Source organism: Penicillium macrosclerotiorum, assembly GCF_028827735.1.
Source record: "Penicillium macrosclerotiorum strain IBT 26536 chromosome Unknown utg000009l_segment0_segment0, whole genome shotgun sequence".
Taxonomy (NCBI): Eukaryota; Fungi; Ascomycota; class Eurotiomycetes; order Eurotiales; family Aspergillaceae; genus Penicillium; species Penicillium macrosclerotiorum.
The window spans coordinates 1464423-1491350 of record NW_026643088.1 but is presented as its reverse complement, the minus strand read 5'-3'; the positions used below and the strand labels follow the sequence as shown (position 1 = coordinate 1491350).

Sequence of the window (26928 nt, the reverse complement as noted above, 5' to 3'; positions counted from 1 at the left end):
GATGACAAATAACTTGCACCTATTCAATGCGGGAAACTCAACAAAGAAAGCCCTTCGTGGTTCCAGTTGTCTATCTCAATTATCTTCATGTAGGCGATGTAACGTCATACACTGGCGGTGAGAGTGTCATTGGCACATTATTACATTCGAGAATATGGCCTGGTAAATCTCGCATTCGGTCAATTTAATAATCCTGTCAATACAATCCTTCTCGTAGTTCGTCTATTTAACGTCCGAATTGACGCCCGACACAGGACTGGTAGACAATGTGATAGAACCCGAGGATCTAGAATTGCTGGTTTATTTTAAGCGGCCTGGGAAGTCCTTTTTTTCTCTAATGATGGGTTGGCCATTCTGGAAATAATAGTCAATTCCTTCTCAAAAGTAGAGAAATTATTATTCACAAATGAAGGCTCCTTTCGGCCTCAATCTACTTTCGGACCAAAAATACTAGTGGAAACTCCGTATAAATCTCACAAGGAACAGAAGAAATGACAAGAACTAATATGTCGGCTGGCTTGAGTTCAACTACGAATTGTGTGGTGGACATTGATCTTGTATCAAAGGGTTTCGGTGACTGGTTATATTCCTGGAAGCCAAATTCGGTATTGTTGATTCGCATTTCCAACAAGTTAATTCGGGAATCAAGCATTAACGTATGTTTCCAGGATATTGAGCGCTTTCTATGATGCTCAATATGGCTTCTCGACCTCAAGCCTTCATCGGATGAATATCTATCGCGTCTGCGGATATTTGAGTGGATGCATCGATAGCCGCGATATCTTGGACGCGTGCGCTAGGACCAAATAGGGTAATGACCAGTCCGCCCCAGGCCAATCACCAGCGCCATACTCATCAAGAGGTATCGCGGAAACCATCCGCAGCTGACAAAATCGATTTCTCAGCATGCATTTCCAACAATGGCGGTCTCTCATTGCGACGCCCAGTGTCGGATTTGCACGTTCACTGTTGGGCGATGCGCCATGTATCTGCAACCAGTTGTCGGTCTAGATTCGGGTTCCGTGGTCGAGTAGGAAAAAAATTCTCCACCCCCACTTAGCCAGGCGCTAGAAATGAAGCCATATAACGGGTTCAGCGCGTCCGCCCCCTGTCTATACAGAGGCTAATGAGAAGAGGCTAATTCTTTTAGTCGCTGTCGTAATCGCGATCTCCACGCCGTCGGGGCCAACTCGGGACCTCCGACCCCGACTATCTCTCTCGCACTCCTTTTTTTCTCTCTTAAATTTCCTCGTTGCTTACACTAAAGGTGATCGTGAGTGTGAGAGCGTCGCCTGGTGTCTTTGAACGCGATAACAATGGTGTCACAATTACTCGACCATGTCGACCAGGAAAAAGGCCCGGACATCACTTTAGCTACAGACGACCTGCCAGACTATGCGCAGCGCCCGAAATGCTTCAACTCGACTTTTCAAGAATGTCTTTTTGTTCTAACGGCGACAATGGCTATCGGCCAACAATCCTTCTTCCAGGGCGCTATTGTGGGAGTCACCGCGTCCATTGGGTCCGATTTAAATATGAACTCGGCGGAGATTACCTGGATCAATGCCGGTGCCTCGTACGTGTTTAGCATCTTTTTGCTTCCCTTTTCCCTTTTTTCATCTTGCTTTTCTCAACCCTTCGCTGACATGGCTGCTCCCCTCGTTTCACCTAATCAGAGTTCGCTGACCATATGTCTGCCTCCAATAGTCTTAGCAGCGGTGCCTTCTTGCTGACCTTTGGCAAGCTCGCCGATATGTTTGGCCGCAAGGTGCTCTTTATTATCGGCATGGCGGGCTTCACACTTTCGCTCTTGGTCGCCGGATTTGCGACCAATGCAATCTATATGGATGTCTTCTCCGGTATCCTAGGTCTATTTGCCGCTGCGGTTGTCCCACCAGCTGTGGGGGCTCTAGGCGCGGTATACGAAAAGCCGTCAATACGAAAGAATCGGGCCTTTGCTTGCTTTAGTGCGGGCAATCCACTTGGGTTCGTGGGTGGCATGATTATCTCTGGCGTCGCATCGCATGAGTATAACTGGCGTGCCTCGTTTTGGGCGCTGGCTGTCGTCTATGCCATCTTCACCGTACTTACAGTCTGGACTGTGCCACCGGATGGATTCTCTCGGACCCCAGTCAGTATTGAAGCTGTCAAGCAATTCGATCTCTTTGGCACTGCGTTGGTGGTCGTCGGATTTGCTTTTTTCTCCAGCTCCCTTTCGTGAGTACTCCCTACTTCAGCATATGTCTCTTCTTTTCTCTCGATTTTCTAACAACCTAAGTAGATTGGCTGGCGATGCTCCCGATGGTTGGAAGACTGGCTACGTCCTCGCTCTTTTTATTGTGGGCTTCTTCCTTCTCGTTGGATTTCTGTACTGGCAGTCCGTCGTAGAAAACCCTCTGATGCCCCTGTGGGTGTGGAAGGACCGCAATTTCTCGTTGGTATGGTCTTTGCTCCCATTCTATTGTCTAACTTTCTGGCCTTCGGGCCTTACTGATTTTTTTTTAGCTCATGGCAACCTTTTGTCTTGGTTTCATGGGATTTGCAGCGGTCTCTTTCTATCTTTCACTGTACCTTCAGGAGGTCAAACATCTTACAGCACTCGATATCACCGCGCGGCTACTCCCCATGGTCGTCAGTGGCGTGCTTGTTAATGTGGTCTGCGGTCTGATTCTGCACCGCGTGAGCAACACTTTATTAACCGGCATCGGGGCTTTGGCGTATACCGCCTCCTTCCTAATTCTGAGCTTCATGAAGGAAGACGCTATCTACTGGGAATACATCTTCCCGGCGCTTGTTCTCATCGTGGTGGGTGCTGACATCCAGTTTAACGTAACAAATGTAAGTGCCAACGTTCAATCATATCTGTTCTGAGTCCATTGCTGACACGTCTAGATGTACGTGATGTCTTCGCTTCCTCCGTCCCAGCAATCTATTGCGGGCAGTATCTTCAATACTGTCAGCAAGCTTTGTAATAACCTGGGCCTTGGCATTGCGACGTCCGTCAATAATGCTGTTGCCAATCAAATGACGGCCACTACGCCTGCTATTCGCCCTTACTTAGCGGTCTATTGGTTCGCTGCCGCGGCGGCCGGCTTGTCCCTGGTTATGGTTCCTTTCTTGACGCTGGGCACACAAGGCGATGCTACTCCTGCAAAAAACGATCAACCAGTAGCCACAGGCGATGAGACCGGAGAACTAAGCGAAAATAATACAATCGTAAATGAATTAACGGACGCTGAGACTCGCACCGCCACTCCAGTTGAGGAGTCGGGAAAGCAGCAACAGCAGTGATACAAGGCATATTGAGAATGCATGATCCAGAAAACGACTCATCAGCGGCCTGTCCAGCGTTTGGAGTTTTTCGCAGAAACGCAGTTCTTATTTTGAGATTTTGATACATACCGAGCAAGACGCATTGGCATTTATATTTAGACAGCATGATTTTCATTTAGCAATTAGATCTTGCTACCTTCCATGCAATAACGCATGTTTGCGATCGTACCTCGTTGCTAGGAATAAAATAGCTTCTTTATGCTATACAAGAAGGAGCCACGAGCCAAGTTATTGAACTTGCGCCTCGTCATCCGCTTAACGATCTATTCCTAAAAATGCCCATAAACGCCACAGAAAAAGCCCTTTCATTTTCAATCATCTCCACCTACCGTATCGTCCCTCCATTCAATCAAACACAGGTCCCAGACTCACTAAGCTAAACCGCAAATCTGGATTCCCGCCCTGTGCCTCTGTTTTCAAAAACCGCCGCACTCCTAGCTCTAGCGCCGCCTCGCTCAGTGCATCCTCCTCTGGCTTGAGCTTGCCCCGCGCCAACGGACCTTTCCGTCGTCCATCCAGCTCCCACAACACCCCATCGGTCCCCTTCACAAACGCCACAAAGTGCAGGTCCACACTGTTTTCTGCATCCGGCGCCGCTGTGTCCCCCAGCTTCGCCGCGTCGGCGTGCGCGCTCTCCAGCGCCTTGCTCGCATACAGAAGGTCTGCCCGTGCCATCGGCGCTAGGCCCTCCGCCTCTTGCAGCAATGTAGCCAAGTCGGAACCCGGGATGACGTGCTTGCGGGCCTCGCCGTTGGAGACGGCGTGCAGCAGCCCGATCAGCCCGCACGCGTTACGGATCGTCTGCTTGAACCAGGTCACGGGCTCGGCGGGGCCAAAGCCTGTGTATTCTGGAAGAGCACTGTCCTCGGCGGCGCGGGATTGTTCGTAGGTGGTGGAAACCGGGAAGACGAGGAGGAGGGCGTGGGAGGGGCGGGGCACGAAGGCGAGGAGGTCTGGTTCGTCGATGGAGAAGACATCGGTGAAGCCGAGGGTTTGGGGGAGACCGAGTTGATGGACTAAGTGGGACATGACTTCGGGGTTGTTTTCTGTGGGGTTTGTAAATTGGGATGCCTTGGGTTATTTTGTTGTGAATGCGGGGAGGAGAGGAACGGACCGAGTGGCACGAAGGCCTTTTGAGTGTCCGGGACGTCGGGGTTATCGGCCATGATGGAGGTCCAGGAGGTAAATCTGAATATCGGTACCTTCGAAGAGTTAGAGGAGGGTGACAGGTGAAGGTGTTTCAGTTGACGTTGGAAGTTAGGTTGGTGTTGCGGGGTCGGTTGTTATCGGCGATCTCCACACGGGGAAGCTGCTCCGGTGACCTTGACCGATATAGTAGAATCTACTACATACTTGTCGGACGTATATAAAATATTCCGATATCAAACAAATCCGGCCTGAGACATTTTCTCTTCTTTTTTCTAAGGATGAATGCCTCTAATTTCATCTCTTCTTAGCCCTTTCTAATCAGTGGTAGCGCACTACCCTGAGCATAGTTAGTGCCTCTGCGTGGAAAGACCAGACAGATTCAATCAAGAAATTATGTTACATGTTTATGTTTTCACATTGCTAGCGAAGACTACTACTTGATATACAGCTAGCTCTGTTGACGACCATCGCAAGGTGCTTACTATATCCTCCCTCTTGCAAAATTAGCGTCTGATATATTTACAAAAGCCTATGCAATCCGCAGCAGTTCAGACGAGAGGATATCTGGTCGGCCCTCCACTCTTCAGGAGGAAGGGTTTCCTCCCCACCTCAAACTGAGTCGATTTTGCCCTGATTGCTTCCAGCAGCCGAGTCTCACGGCCATAGTACCCCGCTGCGATCCAAGAAAATAGATACCACCGCATTCGCGCAAAGAACCCCCATTCCTCAGGGATCTGGAAATTCTGCATAGCTGCATACTCAAAGTAGATCGGATAAAACCCTGTCAAGTCCCAGTTAAGAAGCCACAAATCCCCCGAATCGCTGAGAAGCAAGTTCTGAGGCGTAAGATTATGGTGCGTGAGAACAAACTTCTCCGCCATTAATACACTTGGTATCCGCGGAGATGGAAGATCTATCATGTCGTCGGTCTCTTTTGTCTCCTTGGTCAAAGTAAAATTGCTCCAAAATTTGAGAAAGTGTGTTATCTCGTTGGTACCGGCTCTCGCAGGCAGACCAAATCGGTCCTCAAGCCAGTATGACCGACACTCACCACTATCTAGTGCGCCAGCAGTAAATGAAGTCATTGATCGGAGACGCTGGACATATTCACGCAGCTCCATACCAAGACCGATGGACGCGAGCCATCCCAGGTCAGGCCAGATGTCTTCAAGTGTCTTGCCTGGGATATTGTCCATCACACAATAGGCATTAGACTCGCTTCGGACGATCTTCTTCAGAAAAGGAACCCGAATCCCTAGACGCCAGGCCATATTCGATGCGGCTACAACATCTTCTACCTCTGAGGATAAATACGTTTTTGCTAGAGCTTTCGAGGACAGTCGAAAGACCCGTTTGGTTTGGGCGGCAAACGAAGTTGGGGACACAGTGATGCGGGATATCAATTGATCTTCTGTGTAGGTCTCCTGCGCATTATTACCCCAATCCACGATCAGCTTCATGTTTGGAGTCATCGTTCTTTGGGGGTGGATTTCTTTTTAAATCTCAGGAACTCATCAATTCGGGGTGGAGAGGGGCTAATAAATCCTATCACTTGCAAGCGCCGGCTGCCAGTGTTGGCGCCTGCAAATATTTTGCCATGCGAAACCCAACATCTAAAACATGTAAAACCGCCAATCAGGACAAAAAATAGGCGAAATAATTCTTTTGGTCTCACAATAAGAGATCATCTTATTTAAATGTGGGTTTGAGGATCTCTCGCGTTCTAAAATTGGATACTCAAACCATTTATTGGCAGGGCCTAGGTTTCCTTCTTTAAGGGGGCGAAAATTTCAGTCCACAGCTCGCTCGCCTCACCAAGATAGTAAGTCAAACTCATATCAGCCATACTGGCATCTTCATCTCCGGCAATAGTTTCCAGCTGGGAGATCAGGTTCTCCAAGCCAAAGGCCTTCCCAGTAGCTTGGGTAGCGCCGGCTTCCAACATAACATTAACGACATGAATGTGGAAGTGATAATAAGTGGGTTGATCTGATGTCACAGTAAGCCTAGGCGCCCGAGGATATCAAACCAGAATAGAACGCAACGTGTGGCAACGTACAGTGCACATAGAGCTTGATTTGGTCCTCCTCCAAATCAGGATACATCTTCACAGTGGCTTCCAGCACACGCTGCCGAAGATACTTCAACCAGGGAAGGTGTTTCTTCCGAAGATCACGGAGACTCCAGATATCTCGGCGATGTACCAGTGCTAACAGATGCAGCGAGCTCATGGTCTTCCGGTCCCAGTTAAGATCTGGTAGCATGAGGAATGCGTCCTCGGGGCCGTGACCGGCATCCCGCATAATGACATCCTCTTGCTCAGTGCGACCCTCAAGGATGTTGAAGACCCAGTTTAAGCGCCCCTCCTCACGTTTGGCCTGCATAAATGGTCGTACATGGTGCTGGTAGATCTCCGGGGTCTCAGTCACCATGCGAAGTTGCTGATCTGAATATTTCTTGATGTGTTGCGCTGTGCAAGGCCAAATTAGATTCAGTTTGAGGTCTTCTTGACCTTCATTGGACTGGCTGTTCCCATTGGAAGAGGCAAGGTACCACCGGTAGATGTCGTTGTCGCCTAGATTCTTGACTCGCGTAATGGCGGCGTGGAATGCTTGGATGACCTCCAAAGATTCGGTGCCAAAGGCCGCACGCTCAGCGATGAGAATGCCTTGCTGATCATCAATTGTACCAAGCAGAGCAATCCGTCTGCCATTTTGGTCTGTTGTGTAATCGCTTAGATCCTTCCATCGCCAGGGCCAGGAGCGCCAGTGCCATACCTTGCTTGAGCAATTTTGTCACTTGGAATTGAGATATCAAGGCCTCTGGAACGGCCTTCGGGTTGAAAGATGCTCCATCCATGTTGAGAAACTTTTTTTTAGGTCGGCCAATAGCTTTGCGAGGCTTGATTCCAAGCACAAGCACCACTTGCGTGGGGAGATATTTGTTATCGGCTGCAGAATGAGAGGGCGGTCAGGCTTATCGCGCGGGGTTGTAGAGCTTCCAAACAGAGTCGAGCTCCCGTCTATATTTCTAGTGTCCTTGTTTGTAACAGGTTTTGATGTGCACTTTATTTCTCCATTGACATATTCAAGATACTGTAGCATTTAAAAGCTCTGTCTCAGAATTAGATCCAAAACAGGCAATCGTTATGGGACCTTTTCTCAAAGCAGGCTCAATGGCGCAAATATAGGATATACAAATACAACCGATGACAATAGAGGTAAACATAGAGTAATGTTACAAGAGTTTCTACTCCAATGATGTCATATCCATAAAATGAGTATCATCTATTCAATCATGCTTATCTGTGGAGAGAGAAAGACATTTTATTTGCCATCACACCGAAGTAAGACGAATCGAGGAAATGACTCAAGACGGAACAAGTAGATGATGGGGAAAATATGAAGCAAGAAGTGACGATACAAGTTGATTGAAGTTGAACGATCTCGCAATTGATATTCTAGAATAAGCCTTGTGCTTCCCAGGCTAATCAGTTTTAGCAGCCTGAGGATAATGTACTTCATCGCCACCTATTAGAAGCACTTGATAGCACTCTGAAAATATTTCGGGAAGAAACCTAATACTGGCTACCGCCAAATGAGGACTATTAAGCCTAAGACTGTCAAGTGCTTTTATTTCTAATACCAGACAAGCATGATTACCGAATAGTCCTGTAGATTTGATATCGGATAATGCAATATAACCAAATCAGAAAATCTTCCGTGGGTATCTCCACCATCTTGCGCCATTCAGAACGCAAACAACCAGTTACTTATATAGTCACTTTTTATTACTATTCGCGGCGGGCAGCGGTGTCCCATGCATCTTGCAGAGAGTCAGAAATTATTTCTCCCAGAGCTAGACAATATACTCACAGTCTCAGCAAAGCGTATCCACTCCTCTACCCCCTTGACGAACGTATCATCCGAAGCAGGAAGAACTTCGTGCCCCCATACTACCATCCCATCAAATGTTCCTTGCGTTTCAAGAATATTGACTGGCTCCTCTGGCAGGACCTCAACAACCTCGTCGTCGTCTAATGCGTTCTTGTCGGTCTGTTGAGAAGTTGGTAGCACGCGGTCCGTCGGTATAGCGACAATTCCTGAAAAATAGAGGGTCGACCAAGTTAGGCTAGGGAATTGGGTGTTTCTAGGAGGTTCACGTCTAGGGTTCATACCTTGATAGCCGTCTGGAACTGCAACGCGTCGACCACGAAGTTTGCGCCCACGGAAGTAGGCAGTCTTTTTGGCTTCTGCCAGAGACATAACGTCAGTATATCATATTTCTTAAGCCCCCGGTCTTTATCAGCTCCTATAATGTCTGCTCTATGTACCTTCATCTGTGACAGGCGCCCAGAACCGTTCGGAAGAGTCGATCGGACCATCGTGGTTAATTCGGCAAGGAAGGATGTTTGGAGTGACTCGAGGAGCGAAATTCTCCTTTGGAGATTGAGAGGCAGGCTGAGAGCCTGTCTGAAAGGCGTACATGCCTGAAATCGGAACGTGAAAGTGGTGGGATGGAGGTTTACGGTAATTGGAGGACCTCGGAGACAGGCGATGGCCTGTGAATGCCGCCCGAAATGGTTTGCTGGTTGATAGATCTAGATGACTGATCAATTTTCAGACAAATCAAATATCCATTAGATGCTAACAAGAGTCGTTGTAGCAAGTCTTAGATGATAGTGGTGGTTTGGTGGATTTGTTGCGGCGTGGTCGAGGTGGTCGAGTCGCGTCTCGCGTTCCCGCGTTAAGTGGGCGGAATTCGGCGGTCTGAAAATGTCGAGTATGTGACCACTGGTAAGAGCTCGCTCCAATTTCAGGCAGATCAAATTAACTTTATAGACAAGAAATACAGGTTCTGGTTCAATCTAGTAAGGAATATTCAGAATATATTTTCACGAATGCGAATACGGGGTATATATAGTTGCAACTCTACAATACATACGACTATTTGGTCTTCGGGTGACTGTCTCACATCATCGCTTGCGATGCTGCTTCTTCTTCTTCTTCGTCTTTTTCTTCTGGCCATCACCATTGTCTTTGTTCTCTTGAACTTTCCGTACCGGCCACTTCTTCAGATGTTCTCGCTCGAAAGCGTCCTTTTCCCGCCGGTATAGAGCCATTGTTGCCCGGGCGTCCTCCACACTGGAATGAGCACCTTCTTGGATCTTCAGACCGAGGTAATGCTCAGCAAGCATTTTCAGTCGAGGGGAACCACCGCCCGCAAGCTTTCGGTATTCCGGATGTTTGCTTGTGTCTCGGATATCGCGCTTAGGGTGACTTAGAAGCAATGCGTCCAGATCGTTGCTGACAGCGTGGCCGACAAGAATGCGTCCGTCCATAATCGCTGCCACTTCTTTTTGGACTTGCTCGAGAGTTCGTGCTTCCGCCATGTGCTTTGGTGCAATACCGCTAACATGCGTCCGCCAATCCGTCACCATCTCTTTGGGTCTGACATATGAATCATAGACCTGATCGCCGTTGAAGTTGACGATACTGACGCGCGCAAGAACGGAGTCGTTGTCTGGGTTTGGCCCGACACCCACCATCTCACAATCCATGGCGACATATTTTCCAACCTCCGCACTGGAATGGAATGCGTTAATGATATGGTGATATAAAAACCAAAAAAAAAAAAAAATCATTCAGAAAGGCCGATACTCACGTTGATGAGCGACCTTCATTTTCCTTTGAACTGGTCTCAGTTTTTGACGAAACTCCAGCGCTAGACCTTCTGCGCGAGCCAGTAGCAGCAGAGTTGGAAGAAGACGTAGTATCGGTACTATCTGCCATCTTCTTTCGCTTGAACGGTGTCTTCAACACACGTGCTTTGGACTGATCTTTCTCGGTAAATTTGCGCTTCTTCACGGTAGCGTTCACCGAGTCTCGGTCCGAGATCTTGCGTTTTGTTGTTGATACCGCAGTCGAGGCGCTGCCTTTTGTAAGAGTGGCCTGTAACTTCTTCCAGTTGCTGGAGAGGCTAATAGAATCCATTTCAAAGTTTGTAAATGCCTATATATCCTATGGCATCGTGGGGAGTGGTGGGTTGGAGCGTGGTTTCCTGTTGGACTTTTTTTCTGACGGCAAAAATGACGGGCAAAATGGTCCAAACACTCACACCGCCTTTATGGCAATGGGCGCTAACCAGAAGCAGTAGATTATATCGACCTTCAGAGGGTGTCTGTGTCTGTTTAGTTTTCTCGCTCTATAAGTGTTGGGTTCGTGTGAAAAAAAGAGTGAAAAAAAAAGAAACAAAACTTATATTCTTGCCCTCTGGATCCCGGATGAATAACTATATAAATAAAAACCTGGATGTTTTTGACCATAAGGTATGTTCATGTCCAATCGCCGATGCACGCCATTTTTAGATACAACAGAAAGAAAATTAATAATCGAGCCCAGGAATCTTGAAGTCCTTGGACATCCACTTCTCGGTCACCTTTCTCTTCGCCTTACGAGCCTGAGTCACTGGCTTTCGAGACTCCAACTTGCCCTGAACAATGAGGGTTCGGAATCGGTCATCTAGAAGGTTACCTTCGGGCTTCAAGAGACGAAGAGAGTCCTGCAGCTCGTCAGGAAGGACCAGCTCCAAACGTTTCTCGGGGACACTGTAGGCCTCAGTTAACACTATTACAGGAAATTGTGAGCAAATCCAATACGTACGCATTCTTTCCACCGAACGTCTTGCGGCGCAGGACGGGATCATCTCCTCCTCCTCCGATTCATCAGCATCGGAATCATTTTGAGGCTGGATCTTTCGAAGCTCGGCAAGCTCGGCAAGCTCTTGCACTCGGGCGAGTTGTTCGTCTTTCTTGGATTTCTGAGCCTCCCATTTCGCCAGTCTCTCAGCTTCCTTCCTCCGCTTGATCTTGTTGCGCTGCGTTTTGGTCTTTCGCTCTGGACGCTTCTTGTTAAGCCAGTCGGGCTTCTCATATTCGCTCTCAAAGCCCTCCCATGCGCTCTCGTCATCGGACTTGACTTCGCCGTCATCATTCTGGGCTTCAGCAATTAACCTTTGTCTCTCCTCCTCTTTCTTTTCCTCTTCCAGGCGCTTCTTTTCCTCCTCGACTGCCTTCTCTCCGTGCTCCACAAGAAGGTGATCCCATTCCTCAAAGACTGGGTTGTAGCTGGTTCCGGCGTGGGGCTTGCTAACAGAGGGGATGGCCTTACCGCTCTTAGCAAGTGATACTGGCGCATGTTTCAGAGTCTCTGGTGCGACCTTGGCTTTTGGTTTCTCCAAGAAATCAAATCGAGGGTCATCATATGTAGGAGCCTCATCCACATCATCCGCCCAGGGGTCGTAAATCTGGCTGTCGCCCTTCTTGCCGAGTGGGTTTGCATCCTTCACAACTTGCTTCAAGCGCAGGTATTCCTTGCGGCTTACCCAATCACTTTTGTGCTTCTTATTCTTGGGTTCGATGATTCCGTCGGTGACATTTGGGTTTCCACGCTTGCGTCCATCCAATGCGGGGATGGCCGACCGCTGAGCGATGATCTCGTCGGCCCTGAGAGGCTTATGCTTTTTTGCGATCGCTTTCCGAACATCTTCTGATCCGATAGTATCGATTGTGAACAGCTCGTCAGACGGCTTCTCGGACACAAGACCACTATTTAGAAAGTCAGAATAAAAAGACCTGTATATTATGGAAAACCCTTTAGATAGCGATAGGCGTACCCTTTGATTTCGGCATCTTTCAATTGACGCAGGCCCTCCTGAACCTCAGTAACATCGACATTCTTGCGCCAGGCCTTCTTGCCTTTACGAGAAGGCTGCTTGAATTGCTGAGGGGCATCCACCGAGGGCGACATGGCTGATGCTCTAATCGGGTTTTTTTTCGGAAGTTCAGAAACCAAAAATAAAAAAAGGCCAAAAATTCTGGACCCGCTTACCTAACGCGGGGGCGGCCTGCGCGGGCGGTCAAGTCACTTACGCTTGGCGACCTCGCTTTTCTTCAAGCTCCGCCAAACCACCGTTGCGCGTCAATCTGAACCCTGGGATCCTGCCTTTTATTTTCCCGGAGGTGGATTGGCGATAATATCACTTCAATTTGGGGGATTGACAGAGATATCTGTCTAGTCGCACATCATGCCTGTTGTCAAAGGAGGTGTCTGGTAAGCTCTCGTGTGAACATTCCATCTCAAGGCGACACCAACTTACCCATTATCAGGACCAATATTGAGGACGAAGTCCTTCGCGCAGCAGTACGTTTTCATTGATACCATTCATACAAGTACGCGTTTTTCCTGGTCGCGCAGATGCTAACCGGATGATAGGTTTCGAAATATGGTCTCAACCAGTGGGCCCGAGTTTCGTCTCTTCTGGCACGAAAGACACCAAAGCAATGCAAAGCACGTTGGGTAGAATGGCTCGATCCCGGTATTCGCAAGGTCGAGTGGTCGCGAGAAGAGGATGAGAAGCTTCTTCATCTGGCGAAGCTCATGCCAACCCAATGGCGCACAATTGCCCCCATCGTCGGTCGTACTGCCACACAGTGTCTCGAACGTTATCAGAAACTTTTGGACGAAGCCGAAGCTCGCGAAAACGATGAATTTGGACTGGGAGGTCCGGAGGGTGGTGAGACAGCGGCCCCTAGCGCGGATGATGTCCGTCGTCTCCGGTACGTTTAATGACATCCCCTATCCGTATCGTCATTCTATCAGTACTGATCCATTTATAGCCCTGGCGAGCTGGACCCTGATCCTGAATCCAAACCTGCGCGCCCTGACACGATCGATCTGGATGAAGATGAGAAGGAAATGCTGAGTGAAGCGCGTGCGCGTCTCGCGAATACACAGGGTAAAAAGGCGAAGCGAAAGGCTCGAGAACGCCAACTGGAAGAGTCGCGTCGATTGGCTGTACTGCAGAAACGGCGTGAGCTCAAGAATGCCGGAATCAATGTCAAAGTCACCACTCGGAAGCCTGGCGAAATGGATTACAACGCAGATATTCCCTTTGAGAAGCCCGCCGCTCCTGGTTTCTATGACACCACAGAGGAACAATCACGAAATGAACGCCAGCGGGAAATGTTTGACCCCCGCAAGCAACAGCTGGCCAATAAGCGGAAAGGTGACCAAGATGAAGATGCGGAGCGCAAGAAGCGGAAGAACGACAAAAACAGCAATTCGGCTGCCTTTGCGGCCGCTGCGCGCGCCGGGCAGATGCAGAAGATCCGTGAAGCAGAGCAGAGCAGCAAGCGACGGGGCTTGGTTCTACCCTCGCCACAAATTAGCGAAGGGGAAATGGAGGATATTATTAAAATGGGCATGGCCGGTGACAAGGCCAGTCGGATGAGTGCCGACGAAGAAACAACTAGAGGACTCATTGGAAATTATGGTGCGATTGTTGGCGGAACCCCTATTCGGACACCTCGCGCTGCTCCCGAGGATGATCATATCGCCAACGAGATCAAGAACATTCGGGCGTTGACTGAAACAAAATCTTCTCTACTCGGAGGCGAGAACACTCCTCTCCACGAGGGTGGCTCATCAACTGGCTTCGATGGAATCACACCGCGACGGCAGGAGATTGTCACGCCCAACCCAATGGCCACACCATTTCGACAAGCCAACGGCATTGGAGCAACTCCCATGCATGGTGGAATTGGACCCGGCGCTACCCCACTGCGTACACCTCGAGACCACTTTGCTTTGAACAAGGAAGGTCAAGGTAATCAGCTCGTTGGTAGCACTCCCCGTGATATCAAGATGCACGAGAACTTCATGCGTCAGTCAATCCGCAGCAAGCTATCTTCACTTCCGAAACCCAAGGAGACTGAGTGGGAGTTGGAGGAGTTGCCCTCTGAGGCTGCTGAACCGTCTGCTGCCATCGAACTTACCGAAGAGGATGCGGCTGAGCGGGATCGCAGAGAGAAGGAAGCGCGGGAGCAGGCGGCCCAGGCTGAATTCAAGCGGCAGTCCCAAGCATACCAGCGTGGATTACCACGTCCTATGGTTCTTGATCTCGATGCATTGATGCAGCGCGCGGCTAGTGTAACTGACCCTGCGGAGGGCCTGATTTCCCATGAGGCTGCAATCATTATTGCACACGAATCTCGAAAATTCCCAGTGCCCGGCGCAAAGGTGGAAGGCAAAGCGCCCAAACTTGGCCGCCTTGATGACAGATTTCTGGAAGCTGCTCGCGCAGCGATTACTGCGGAAGTTGCTTCTGCAGAGGCTCAGCAACAACAGCAGGACTGGCAAGAAAGGTTTGATGATATTTGGTCATCAACTCGTGCCAATGCCCTCCCGGGTCTGGACAACTACGATGATGAAGATGAGAAGGATACTTTCCAGGAGGAACAACGCATGATCGGCGCGTTCGATAATGTCCAATCATCACTCCTTGCTACAGCGGAGAAGGGCAATAAGTTGGAGAAAAAGCTGGCCTTACACTATGGCGGTTATCAGACCCGCGCGAAGACGTTACGGACAAAAATCTTGGAGGCTAGCGTGGCTCTGCCCAAGGCGCAAGATGATTTGGATTCTTTTCGGACTCTCCAGATTTCCGAGGAGGCTGCTGTCTCTCGGCGTCTCGAGAAATTGCGTGAGGAGGTGTCCTTCGTCATGCGCCGGGAGCGCGAGGCACAGGACTTATATAAGAGCCGGAAGGACGAGTTGGATGAGCTCGTTGCGGGCACGGCTACTGTCAATGGGTGGCATTAAGAGGTCGAATTCCTTGATTCTGTTTCTTTTATTCCATATCCCTAGCCATCATGAACCTATTGCAGGCTAGACTTCTGTATCATTACCAGGAAGGTGAACATTTTTGGGTGGATTAGCAAATTTACTTGGCGTTCTATCCATTTTATATGGCTCCAAGTTGTATGATGATGGGAGAAGATAGAATGACACCAGTAATCTCTGCTTCTCGGAATACAGAGAGATTGTTGAATATACGTACTATTCTGCTACGAAGAATAACACTGCGCACCCTAAACAACACGCTTTGGGACGGATCTGCCACTTCCCGATGCGGTGCTGCTGACGTAAGTTTTTGCTTCAAACGCCCTTCTCTTCCGCCTTCACCACCCAACTCCAGTAGGGCGCGCATCGCATCAAATCCATCAAACCCATCCCTTCATTGTCCTCAACGGGCTTGAGTCTACGTGCAGTCAATCATTATGGGCGTCCGAGACTCCGGGGGAGGCGACGGGGACGCCCGACCCCGTCGAGAAAGGGTTCGCCACGATCAACACCATCACGTAAGTCCATGCAAGGCTGAAGAGAAGCTGTTAACTCCCTCCTGTGATTATCAGTATCACATTTTGCCGGTCGCATATACTGACCAGCATGGTAGCCTCGGTGTGAAGGCGATGGTGCAGAAGGTTGGTTTCGCTCACGCAGAGTCTGGCATTAATCACGTGATATGAAACTGACGGTCATATCAGGATGGCCAGCTTCGCAAAGCAGAGATTCTGTCGATTAGAGAACGGAAAGGAGCACCTTCATTTTAGTATGCCTTCTCATATAACCTCATGTCCATAAGAATGTTACATGCTAACATAGCCTAGCGTACACTATGTTGACTTTAACAAGCGTCTTGATGGTAAACTTCCTCTCATTTTACTTGAAGTTGACCTCGAAACTAATGGATGCTTTTAGAATGGATTGCTGCTTCAAGAATTGACCTTACCCAAGAGGTGGAATGGCCGCAGCCAGAAAAATCAGACAAAAAAAAGAGCAGTGCTACTAATAAAGCGCCTAGCAAGAATGTCCAAAAGCAGCGTGCGCGCGCCGATAGCCGTGAGGTATCAGGAACCCCCGATGCCTTGGCTAGTGGTAAAAACATGAATGTTGGCAAGACTCCGCGCCCCTCTAAGGCCGGAGGCAAAGAGAACCGCGACACCCCTGGCGGCGATGTCTCGATGGTCGGTTCTGAAGCCGTGTCCACTGTCGGAACGCCGAAAGCCACAGACTCAGAAGACCTTGAAATGACAGATGCTCCACTTAAGGACGAAGAGGTGAAAACTGCTTCAGGCGAGGTCATTACTCGAGAAGAAGAAATTGAACGACTCCGGACCGGTGGAAGCATGACCCAAAATCCGACTGAAGTTCATCGTGTGCGAAACTTGACCAAACTCCAGATGGGGAAGTTCTATGTTGAGCCATGGTATTTCTCACCTTACCCAGATGCTTTTTCAGACGTCGATCTGGTCTATATCGACGAGTTTTGTCTCAGTTACTTCGATAATTATCGCTCCTTTGAGCGCCACCGCGCCAAATGCACATTGGTTCACCCTCCCGGCAACGAAATTTACCGCGATGAAAACATTTCTTTCTTCGAGGTCGATGGCCGCCGGCAGCGTACCTGGTGTCGTAACTTGTGTCTCCTCAGCAAGCTCTTCCTTGACCATAAGACCCTCTACTACGATGTCGATCCCTTCCTCTTCTACTGCATGTGCACTCGTGATGAAACGGGCTGCCATATGGTCGGTTATTTTTCCAAGGAAAAGGATTCTGCAGAAGGGTATAACTTGGCTTGTATCATGACGCTGCCGCAGTATCAGCGTGCGGGATACGGTCGTCTACTGATCGCATTCAGCTACGAGCTTAGCAAGCGCGAGGGCAAGCTTGGCTCCCCCGAGAAGCCGCTGAGTGATTTAGGTCTTCTCAGCTACCGTCGCTATTGGCGTGAGATTCTTGTTGAGCTGTTGATTGAGCCGGGTCGCGAGGCTATGAGCGAGAATGAGCTGGCTGTTCTCACCTCCATGACAGAGAAGGATGTCCACGAAACACTGCTCGTCAACAATATGCTCAGATACCATGTATGATTTCTTTCCTCTCCCTCTTTGCACCCACGCTTTGAGACTAATGAAATATCTACAGAAAGGAAATTGGGTCATTGTCCTTACCGACCAGGTAGTCGCTGAGCATCAGAAGCGCCTTGAGAAAGAAAAGGTCAAAGGTGAGAAGAGGATCGATCCTGTCCGTCTGCAGTGGAAACCTCCCGTTTTCACTGCCTCCAGCCGGACCTGGAATTGGTAGACAAGAGGAGGCCAGGAAACAAGCCAACTACGCATATTACGATAATTTATGGGCGCACGGTGCCTCTTCCTTTTGGTTATTCGAGGCGAACAAAGGTGTGGAGTTTTGGGTTGGGGTGCTTTGGATTTCTATTTGATACCTCTATTTTTTTGTACACTAGTTCAATGCCTTTTCGTGCATAATAAACTCCCATACGGAGATGCAGCGTCCTCACTACCTTTGCCCTTACTTGTAGGTTAAAGTTTACATACTAAGGATGACTATGAAGGTGACGTCGCGGTCAAAATTTCCTATCTGAGTTATCTACTACTAGCAAGGCATTGACATAAAGATTTGCCCTACAAGAATTACCAGGCTTCGGAGAGGGGAAGCATTCAAGACTACATGATATGAATTGAGGAGGCTGCATGATACAAGACTTGGAAACCGCGCCCGTTGTGAGAAGGCTAGGTCCAGGATGGCTTGAACGCAACGCAAACAGGACATTGGAAATTGCGGTTCATTGGACATCAGGCAGATTGCCGGCAGCTAAAAGGGACAAAGAAAGTGAAGCCCGAGAATAGATATGTCATACTCGGGCTCACCTTGCGTGAACGAGGTGGGAATGATCTCATGATCTGCCCTTGGGGTGGAAAAGGCGGGTTGATCCGCTGCACATCCTGGGCTCAATAAGCTGCAAACCCACGCACATAGCTTGGTGGGCACGAGAAAAATGGAGGGAACAAAAAAAGTACATAACATGAAGAAAGCGGGTTGTGAGAGAGGTGGGGGGTGGGCGAATATGATGAGTGGGTTGTGATGTTCTTTCTGGCCCTGCTGTCGTTCTTATTTCAGATGTAAGGGAGGAAAGAGCAAGCACAGAGGTAGATTTGAAAAGAACCGGGCACATTCGGGCAAGAAGCCTCGCCGTGATTGTATCAGGGTAGCAGCAGGTGTTTTTATGGCTGTGAGTTCCGAAAATGAAAGATGCTCAACGGTCGCTTCAGCTGTTGATAACCGCGAAATATTAGCGAACGAAGAAACCCTCTTCTAGCGTGAGCCACTGAGGGAGCGAGGACCCCAAGATGCGCCTCGAGACTGGTGACGTGGAGAAGACGATGCGGTTCCACTCTGCTGTTGCTGCGAAGAATTTGATTTCTTAGATCTAGAGGTGCTGCCAGAGGCTTCGCGGGGCTTGCCTCCCTTGTGTGATTTGAAGCTGGGCGAGCCGCGTTGTCTTGCGTTCGGACCACCGGCCTTCCTTGGAAGATTGATGGTCTTTGCTGCAACTGCTCCGGGTAGTCGGATCAATACCCGAATGTTGCCCGACTGGTCCTTTTCACCAACTCCAACCAGATACGGCTCAATGCTATGGACTTGCATCGGCCTAAGAATCCTGGCACGCAAACGAGACTGCGGAGGCGCGGGTGCAGCATCCCAGGCATTCGCGGGAGCCATGTTTGGGACTCGAACGCTGGGCAGCGAGCCCGGCTCGCGGTCCTCGAAGATTTCATCTTGTTCTTCTACCTGTCGAACAGCAATATGACCATCCCCAATCTGGAAGATATTCTCGATATGAGGCAGCGAAACAGACACAGTAGCAGCAGGTAATTGAACAACCAATGGTTCTTTCGTAGCAGACGCAACAGCCAAAGAAGTTTTCTTTTCCACAGGTGTCTTCTTGCCAAAGAGGCCATTAATCTTCTCCTGCCAAGAAATTGCGGTCGAAGGGGCCGGTGGGCCTCGTGGAGGTGCAGCAGCCATCGAAGCAAAGGTAGGGGGAGGAACTGGAGCAGCGAGAGCTTTAGGGGGCAGCTTCACCACGGGCTTAGGATTGGGAAGATGAACCAAGGGCCGTCCAGATCCGCCAAAGTACACAGGGTGACTTGAAATCTCCTCTGGAGGCGGGGGCGATGGACTGCGCTGGTAATCGTACTTCTCTGCTGTCGAACGTTTCGGCTGCTCAGTGGCATGAGGGAAGAAACGCGAGCTACGCGCAGGAACGCTGGTGAGAGGACGAGCATGATTGTCGGAGAACGGAAGACCATCCACGGGAGCATCCAAGCCAGTCAATGTATTAGAAGGGGAACCATTGCTGTTCTTGTTGACCATTCCATGAGGAGTTCCAATAATGTTCCGCTGGGACGCATCTTCTCCACCCCGTGTTGGCTTCCAGGTCTCCTTGAGAGAAGCGGCAATTGGATTTGGTTTGTCCAGGTTTGTATTGAACTCTTGGCGTGCTTGCTCTTGCTGTGCGCGTGCCTGCTGAGCCGCAACAATATGGAAGTTACTCCAAGATGCTCCCAAAACACCCTGGTTATGACCTTCTGGTTGCCATTGAGACTGTTGTGAGCTCGGAGGTCCAATGGGACCTGGCCGTCCAATAGGACTCAATGGGTCATGGGGTGCATTTCTGGTCTCCGGCGACGGCAGAGGAGGTATCGAGGTAGATTCTTGAACGCCTGAAAATGCCGGCGGTGGGATTTGTGCTGGATCAAGTCCCAACTGGCTCCGCAAAGGAAGCTCCCGCGAAGCGAATCCCCCTAGGCTCTGTTCAAAAATACCGTTGCCAAGAGTTCTATCACTACTCAGGGGCTTCCATGGATTCTTGACAGTTGGTGATGTTGTTGGAAGGTTGGTGTTATTAGTTGGCCATGGGGTGTAATTCGAGGAGACGCTGAGGTTTCCACGCCACTGCCCACCGTGCTCATCGGTCTTGCCATCCTGCGGCACAGGTTCATTCTGCTGTTTGGCAGCGCTCGTGGAAGCAGGCTCGCGTTTCTGTTCACGAGGAGATGGAGGACCTCGACGCATCTGAGATGTTGAGAGTTTCTCTGAATGTTTCTCTGCCGCTCGATCTCTCTCGTTTGCGGCAACGAGTTTCTTGACTGCATCTGGATGGTGAACTTTCATCATTCCGTATTGCTTTGGTTCACCGGTTGGTTCGGGAACTGGTGGTTTAGGGGGAGAGCTGACCACCGTTGCATTCGAAGTTGAGGGAGTCTGAGGTTTGCGGCTATCATCGCCATCTTTGCGCTGGCCCTTATCCGGAGCTGGGCCCAAAGCCGCCAGTTTCTGCCGAATCCTCTCCTCCTTTGCAGCCTTCTCCTTTTCTTCTTGCTCAATACGGCGCTGCCGAGCTTCAAGGCGCTTCTCCTTCATGATACGTTCTTGCAGTACAACAGGATCTTCCTGAGGCACGTCCGGCACCGCGGTCGGCACTGACGGTTTCTCGACAGCTAAGCCATCACTTGCACTAGCAGATGGATGCGGGGCCCAGTTGGGTCCAACGTGCTGCTGACTAGGAGAATGTTCCTGAAATTGACCAGGTTCTCGGCCCATCAGAGCCGGGTCCATTATGCCGTTGGTCTGAGAGCCTCGTCGAGCTTCCACATATCTTGGCGGCATATCATTCTTCCCAAATGACATGCGACGACCGAATCCACCACTACCGCCACTGACATTCGACGATGTGCGGCGGCGGTTCCAACCCATACCGTCCTGGTGGCTTGAACGATGTGTCTGGAATGCAGCAGATGGCTCCGCTGGTCCAGCAGTATCAACATTATTTTGCCGTTGGAGGACAGCAGGACGAGGGCCCTGGTCGTGGCGCCAAGACCCTCGACGAGTATCTGCCACAGGCTCATACCGACCTGAACGAGAGTTGTACAGCTCTCGAGGAGCCCCAGGAGCAGGCTCTCTCCATTGGCGATTGAAATCGTCCGCAGCAATCTCCTTTGGATGGTAAGGAACATGATGGCCATCCTCTCGGTGAGGATAGTTGACAGGACCTCGAGGGTGTTGCGAATGAATATGAACTGGTGGGTTGACTGGAGATACCCTTTCGACGGGGGTAAAGCGGCCCAAGGAGACTTGGCCGGCGGGGGGGCTGGACTTGTAGATCCCGATGGCACGCGATCGTTGGTTCCTTTAGAAGAGATGCTAGCAGCCTTGGCTTGCCGTTCGGCGCTCGCCCCGAGGCGAAGCACCGTAGGATTCGGCCCAACCGACGTTGTTGGCTTGGGTGCCGCAATCTTGATCGGATCCTTCATCGCTATCTGCTCCGGGGGCGGGAGATCTTTCGTTTCTTCATTGCTTTGATCTGCTAAGGGCGCAGGCTCCGTGTGGGTAAGCGTGACCTTTGTGCCGTCTGTCCACTCAATCGTCTCAGGGGCCCAATCGTCCTCGTCATCGTCAATATCGGCCCATTTCGCCTCGGTACCTCCCCCATCTTCTTGAATCCGAGAAGTCATGTGTATGCCATATTGTTGTTTCAACTCTTCGTCGGTCAAGTGCTTCGGGGGTGTAGGCTGGACGGCTATATTAAGCGCAAGGCAACAGTCAGTTTCCAGATATAAACATTAAGCGGCACTTCACAGAAGCACATACGTCGGTTCTTATTCCAAACTTGGTTCGGGTCAGGCCCCGATCCATCAGCCTTGCCACCACCTGCACCAGTCTTGGAAAATGAATCTCGCATGCCAGCCGTGGTCTTTGCAACTAAGCGTGGTCGTGAACTTGGTTGCGGCGTACCAAGGGGAGTAGTTGATGTTGATGGGACTATTCACTTGTCAGTAACACGAGTTGTTAATCGATAAAACACGGAGAAATGACCTTTCTCGGGCGCCTTGGGCGGTGCAGCTGCCCCGGGAGTCTTTGGTACGGTAAATTTGGCGAAGGAAACAGGCTTGAACGTTGCAGGTCGTTTGACTGAGCCAGTCCGATTGTGATGTCTTCCATCAGTCCGGCTGGCATCTGACTCCGAGCCGCCAAGTGAAGCAGTGTCGTCCCCGCCATCGGATGCCGACGCTACCCCATTCAGTTCGAGGACTCTGGATGCCACGAAACCCGTACCCTGCTTTGAAATATCCTATCATACAATCAGCTGCTCGATCGCTCTGGGATGTCAACAGCCTCCACCGACCATAGATGAGCCTTCGGTATGCTTATCACCTTCAGTCCTCCCGGCCTGCGAATCAGGCGTGTTTCTCGTCTCGATGTCGATCGGTTGCTGGTCAGTTGATAGTTGTGGTTCCAAGGTCGATGCGATATGTCTGGTCTCCCCCACGTCCCCTCCAGCAGATGGCTTGTCGTTAGTGCTCGCAGGAACGTCGGAAGGCGAAGGCTCGCCGCCCGACAGGGTCTGATCTACCACATCGCGGCCGCTCTGCTCTGCCATAACAATACTCGAGTCTGCACAGTTGATAAAAGGCGGCATTTGTCAGAACTGCACTCTCAGAATCCGGGGAAGGGGGGATGGGGATGGAGTCATGCGGGCGCGAGTTGGCAGCCGCGGGTCAAGCTCGCATGGGAGCAGAAGAGACTGCCGACTGCGTACCTATTGTCAGAGTCCAGGGATCGCCACAGTTGAACTGCTCACTTTTCTGGTTGCACCCTTGAGAATCGGGACTGCACAACCAGGAAGTAGACGTTGAGGCGGCCAACCTCCAGGAGCTGTTGAGAAGGCCAGGTGGAGCGCTCGGCGAGAGCAGGTGCGGAATCGAGAAAGGCGTGTGAGAATTTCCGCAACCTAGGGAGAGTCCCAAGAATAGGGAGGAGGGTAGGGAGAAGGGTCTTGTCGTGGGAAGGAGGGTGATGGATGGTTATGATGTTCAGGCCCGTTGAGATGATTCTCGGGTTTGAAGCTGAGGGTTGGCTGTTTTCGGTTAGCGTCAACCCGGGAAGGTTGTGAGGTCTCATAACGCCAACAGCCGCAGGCAACATACGCAATGCATAACAACGCATCTCCCAATCGTATCGTCGACAATTGCGTCGAGCATTATGCGTTGTGTATTGCAATCAGATGCCAGTCAATATTTCTGGAAGTGTTCTGATATCTTCATCTCATCCACTATCTATACACTTTGGAATTTTCAGCATATCTTTCAGGTACTTAAATAGGATTCAGGTCACCTAACCCCATACATCAATCGGAAAAGCCTCATCAGAGTCACCACACCCCATCATATATAACGTGCACATGGTGTCCTAATATTTGAGCCCTTTTCTATTACAAGTACGGAAAATCTAAATGAACAAATCTCCACATGTTTAAGTAGGACTATCAGCTTGAGCAAGCCTCACCTAATCTGCACCAGTTAATATATAACCCTAGGTTACTTAAAAAAAACGTTATTCCATGCCTAATTTTCAGAATAAAACAGATAGACGCTGTCCAGAAATGTCCAGAATTCTCACGCTCGGCCGATCAGGTACCATCCTGTCCCAGGAGGTGGCTTGGCCATTTCACCCATAACGTAGTCTGTGTCAAGCCACCGTTCCCAGCTATGTTCAAGAGGCCCAGAATTGAGAACCTAGAAATATGCCCAAGGATGATACGGTCAAATTCTTATGCTTGCGGATTCTATATCAATTCGAGATTAGGAAGATCTCTTACAGTTTCCGTTCAATTTATCAGAGACAAGGCATGTTGAGGAAGCCGCGCGTGACTGAATACTACATGGAACAAGCTGTATTGGTCGATACTTTAGCTCTCAGACATAATAGATAAACATAATTATACCCCATAAACTTACTTGTATACTAGAGCAAACTCTTGACGAATGACATTACGGACTTTACGATCCTCTATTTGCTTCCGCAAATACTCCCGAGACAGTCTTCCCTTTGGAACTTATTCTCGGTGATTTGTGGATAAAGCAGATGAAGCCCCTGGGAATACCAATTATTTCATAATCCTGCTGCCCCTGATGGTAGCGAAAAGGATCAGGGATAACACCACAGGCCAATTTCTCTAGGCTTGTGAATACTAGCAATAGAGGGCCACTACATTCACATCATGTAATCACATTCTGAGGTCTTCCGCACCACAGGATCCAACTATTATGGAAAGTTGATAATAATGAAACAAGGTGTGAGATTCGGTATTCAAGAGTCTCTAATTCCTACACTGCCTGGCTCTGAGGGTCAGAGGTTGCAGTATGTACATCAACCCTCCACCCATTCAACAAAAGAGAAGATTTAGTGAGGGTGGTTCTTGTGGTGGCCTATTGAGGTTGTAAAGTTAGTAAGCTCCAATCCAGCTAGATACAAAACAAGAACATCGGCGCATTCATGTTTGTGGGGTTCAACTTACGCAGGTGGAAGTAGTACTCCATGCTGTAGCCCATGAGCAGAATACCAGCAATGGCGTGCAGGAGAGCTAGTCGAATCAATATCAATGTGCTTTGTATGTCGCATCAATCTAGAACTTACGGGCACCAGAGTTCTTGTTGAAGTAGCGGGCCTGGTAGCGGCCAAGGAGACCAGTAGGCTTGACCTGAGGGGCAGGGCCACGGGGAAGGCCGGCGTAGAAGTTCACAACACGCTCCATGCGAGCAGCATCCTGGGCGGCGCCGATGGCCTGTATGTTCATATTAGTAGCGAGTCGGGATAGCAAAAATAAGCGTAGTATCGAGTTGCTAGTTCGCACGAAAAGAGACTTCGGGAAGGTACGGGGCAGAAGTGCTGGGCATCAAGGCAAGCATCACACATTCCGGGGGGGCTCACATTGGGGGACGCAATCTAAAACAGAACAGTCAGTATGATCCGCAATCGCTTGCAATGGCTTTGATTTCGCAATTCGGGACATTCATACCTTGGGAGGGATCAGGGTCGAGAGACCACGGCGGGCGATGTAGCTCATCTTGTCGGGACTGGAAGCGGTGAGAAATTGGTCGCATGAGGTTGATTCCTCACCAAAGAATCTGTCACAGCCATCTGAGGCAACTTACTGTCTTTCGCAGCGCGAGTGAACCGGGAATGACTGATGATGCAGGAGGAAGAGAACCTGTGATCGGGAAGCGGGTGGTCGGATGAACCAAATGCGCTAAACCACATTCGGATGTACCGTGACCTGCACTCTTCGATCAACCTCCTCTTGCAACTGCAGTGTCTCCAACATCAAACCACCTCCCACTCTTCCACTCGCCACTATGTCGCTCTTCAGAATTGGAGGTGCTTCTGGCCTCCGTGCGACTCGGTTTGCGACTCCTATCAATGCCCGCTTTGTCTCCAATGCCGCGAAGGGCTCTGCTTCCGTCAAGACCAGCCCGGCCGATGCTCCCACCACGCGCAGCCAGGATAGCTCTTTGATCAACCAGCAGAGCCCTTCGGAGGCAATGGCCCGTCATCAGCCAGACTATGAGGCTACTATTGACCACGGAACCTCGTATGGACTACTTCATTGACCCTTGCCGCAAACCCTTCTTTGCTGACCTGGTTTTCTTCTTACAACAGTCAATTTTCTCCCGTGCCTAAACGTGTCATGGATGGCAGTGAGCCCACTGGTGCTCTTCCTGCTGCTGTTCTGTCTGGTGCCCCTACTGATTTGCAGGCCCGCACTGTCAGGTAGGTCATATCGTGTTCATCTGGACTCACAGAATTGGTTTTGCTGATACATTAACTGCTGCAGAATCTACCGCCCTACCAAGGCCGCTACTCAGTCTGGCACCTGGCATCAACACCACTGGCGTATGGATTGGGATATCTTGCAGAGAGGTCACCGATGGGAGAACCCGCTGATGGGGTGGCAATCTTCCGCCGATGGTATGCAGGGAACCCACATGAAGTTCAAGTCAAAGGAGGACGCCATTGCCTTTGCCCAGAAGCAGGGCTATGAATACTTTGTCCAGGAGCCGAATGAGCGCCGGTTCACACCAAAGAATTACGCCAACAATTTCCTCCACGAACCCAAGAAGCTCAAGCACATCAAGACCAAATGATTGTGCTTCAAGGTGTATCATGTATATAAATTTTTTTTTCCTTTTTTTCTTCAATCTAAATCAAGATGCGACAAACAGCAGTAGAATTGATATTTCAAATCACATCTTATTGGTGTCTTTACTAGTGGAGGCTCGTTCTTGAGTTAAATCTGGTCCAAATACTCCACACTTCGGGTTACATACAGGTGTGAATGTATTATCTTCATAATTACACCAGCTTGCGTGACCTGATGATTTCTGATCGAATGGAGAAAATTAAAACCAGCAATAAGGCTCATGTCTCGAAACACAACCCATTTAATCGGTGTGATGATACTTGGCATATGTTCTGGGGTCTGAAGAAGAAGAAGAAGAAGAAGAAGATGATGATGATGATAATATACGTATATTTATGTATCACCCTTAAAAAGCAAGTGAATAAGTTCCTACATCTTTGACTGTTGGCTTTCACATTTACATGGAGTGCGGATTGCTTTTCTGTGATCCTTCACGCATTAACGAATGCATCTCAGTGGTTGATTTAAACAGAGTTTCCCACCATCTAGCTTCGCACTGTCCCTTGCCATTCTTCTAAAGAATAATAAGGAATAGTCAAAGGACCGAGAATAGGATAGATGACTAAGAGTCGTCCAAAATTCCTGATCGGAATTCATCAACGTCCCACGAAGACTAGTTTTGGGACTAACATTTAGGCTCCCAAGGAAGTATTCAGCCCTGTGGCCCTGGCACGATTTTTCCACTTGTGGCGGTAGTATAATCCA

At 49.8% G+C, this 26928-nt stretch overlaps 13 protein-coding genes across 13 annotated transcripts; 4 read left to right on the top strand and 9 right to left on the bottom strand.

Annotated features, from left to right (window-relative positions):
• Positions 1-1316: 1316 nt before the first annotated feature.
• N7462_009692 (uncharacterized protein) lies at positions 1317-3291 on the top strand (the record flags this gene model as incomplete). The annotated part of the gene is made up of 5 exons (XM_057081406.1): positions 1317-1576; positions 1708-2217; positions 2282-2438; positions 2506-2838; positions 2893-3291. 5 exons carry the CDS (start codon positions 1317-1319, stop codon positions 3289-3291), a joined length of 1659 nt encoding a protein of 552 aa, XP_056930243.1.
• A 387-nt stretch (positions 3292-3678) lies between these two features.
• Positions 3679-4499, bottom strand: N7462_009691 (ubiquitin carboxyl-terminal hydrolase; the record flags this gene model as incomplete). Its single annotated transcript, XM_057081405.1, has 2 exons — positions 3679-4379; positions 4448-4499. 2 exons carry the CDS (start codon positions 4497-4499, stop codon positions 3679-3681), a joined length of 753 nt encoding a protein of 250 aa, XP_056930242.1.
• A 531-nt stretch (positions 4500-5030) lies between these two features.
• Positions 5031-5942, bottom strand: N7462_009690 (uncharacterized protein; the record flags this gene model as incomplete). The annotated part of the gene is made up of 1 exon (XM_057081404.1): positions 5031-5942. The coding sequence occupies one exon, from the start codon at positions 5940-5942 to the stop codon at positions 5031-5033; it is 912 nt and encodes a 303-aa protein (XP_056930241.1).
• A 299-nt stretch (positions 5943-6241) lies between these two features.
• On the bottom strand, positions 6242-7341 carry N7462_009689 (putative mRNA decapping hydrolase; the record flags this gene model as incomplete). The annotated part of the gene is made up of 3 exons (XM_057081403.1): positions 6242-6471; positions 6542-7201; positions 7260-7341. 3 exons carry the CDS (start codon positions 7339-7341, stop codon positions 6242-6244), a joined length of 972 nt encoding a protein of 323 aa, XP_056930240.1.
• A 921-nt stretch (positions 7342-8262) lies between these two features.
• Positions 8263-8969, bottom strand: N7462_009688 (ribonuclease H2 subunit C; the record flags this gene model as incomplete). Its single annotated transcript, XM_057081402.1, has 3 exons — positions 8263-8307; positions 8358-8734; positions 8816-8969. 3 exons carry the CDS (start codon positions 8967-8969, stop codon positions 8263-8265), a joined length of 576 nt encoding a protein of 191 aa, XP_056930239.1.
• Positions 8970-9457: 488 nt separating this feature from the next.
• On the bottom strand, positions 9458-10475 carry rex4 (putative 3'-5' exonuclease; the record flags this gene model as incomplete). Its single annotated transcript, XM_057081401.1, has 2 exons — positions 9458-10067; positions 10147-10475. 2 exons carry the CDS (start codon positions 10473-10475, stop codon positions 9458-9460), a joined length of 939 nt encoding a protein of 312 aa, XP_056930238.1.
• A 391-nt stretch (positions 10476-10866) lies between these two features.
• N7462_009686 (ribosome biogenesis protein NOP53) lies at positions 10867-12290 on the bottom strand (the record flags this gene model as incomplete). Its single annotated transcript, XM_057081400.1, has 2 exons — positions 10867-12088; positions 12157-12290. The coding sequence occupies 2 exons, from the start codon at positions 12288-12290 to the stop codon at positions 10867-10869; spliced, it is 1356 nt and encodes a 451-aa protein (XP_056930237.1).
• Positions 12291-12567: 277 nt separating this feature from the next.
• cef1 (putative cell division control protein (Cdc5)) lies at positions 12568-15143 on the top strand (the record flags this gene model as incomplete). Its single annotated transcript, XM_057081399.1, has 4 exons — positions 12568-12593; positions 12650-12683; positions 12756-13099; positions 13160-15143. The coding sequence occupies 4 exons, from the start codon at positions 12568-12570 to the stop codon at positions 15141-15143; spliced, it is 2388 nt and encodes a 795-aa protein (XP_056930236.1).
• A 458-nt stretch (positions 15144-15601) lies between these two features.
• Positions 15602-17465, top strand: N7462_009684 (NuA4 histone acetyltransferase complex catalytic subunit ESA1; the record flags this gene model as incomplete). The annotated part of the gene is made up of 6 exons (XM_057081398.1): positions 15602-15682; positions 15737-15805; positions 15869-15933; positions 15992-16026; positions 16083-17245; positions 17307-17465. 6 exons carry the CDS (start codon positions 15602-15604, stop codon positions 17463-17465), a joined length of 1572 nt encoding a protein of 523 aa, XP_056930235.1.
• Positions 17466-18494: 1029 nt separating this feature from the next.
• N7462_009683 (uncharacterized protein) lies at positions 18495-22662 on the bottom strand (the record flags this gene model as incomplete). The annotated part of the gene is made up of 5 exons (XM_057081397.1): positions 18495-21179; positions 21236-21762; positions 21834-22004; positions 22059-22314; positions 22369-22662. The coding sequence occupies 5 exons, from the start codon at positions 22660-22662 to the stop codon at positions 18495-18497; spliced, it is 3933 nt and encodes a 1310-aa protein (XP_056930234.1).
• A 158-nt stretch (positions 22663-22820) lies between these two features.
• Positions 22821-23224, bottom strand: N7462_009682 (uncharacterized protein; the record flags this gene model as incomplete). The annotated part of the gene is made up of 2 exons (XM_057081396.1): positions 22821-23100; positions 23148-23224. The coding sequence occupies 2 exons, from the start codon at positions 23222-23224 to the stop codon at positions 22821-22823; spliced, it is 357 nt and encodes a 118-aa protein (XP_056930233.1).
• Positions 23225-24425: 1201 nt separating this feature from the next.
• N7462_009681 (F1F0 ATP synthase subunit f) lies at positions 24426-25089 on the bottom strand (the record flags this gene model as incomplete). The annotated part of the gene is made up of 5 exons (XM_057081395.1): positions 24426-24451; positions 24541-24606; positions 24660-24807; positions 24954-24968; positions 25042-25089. 5 exons carry the CDS (start codon positions 25087-25089, stop codon positions 24426-24428), a joined length of 303 nt encoding a protein of 100 aa, XP_056930232.1.
• Positions 25090-25378: 289 nt separating this feature from the next.
• N7462_009680 (ETC complex I subunit) lies at positions 25379-26167 on the top strand (the record flags this gene model as incomplete). The annotated part of the gene is made up of 3 exons (XM_057081394.1): positions 25379-25614; positions 25683-25793; positions 25858-26167. The coding sequence occupies 3 exons, from the start codon at positions 25379-25381 to the stop codon at positions 26165-26167; spliced, it is 657 nt and encodes a 218-aa protein (XP_056930231.1).
• Positions 26168-26928: the final 761 nt, after the last annotated feature.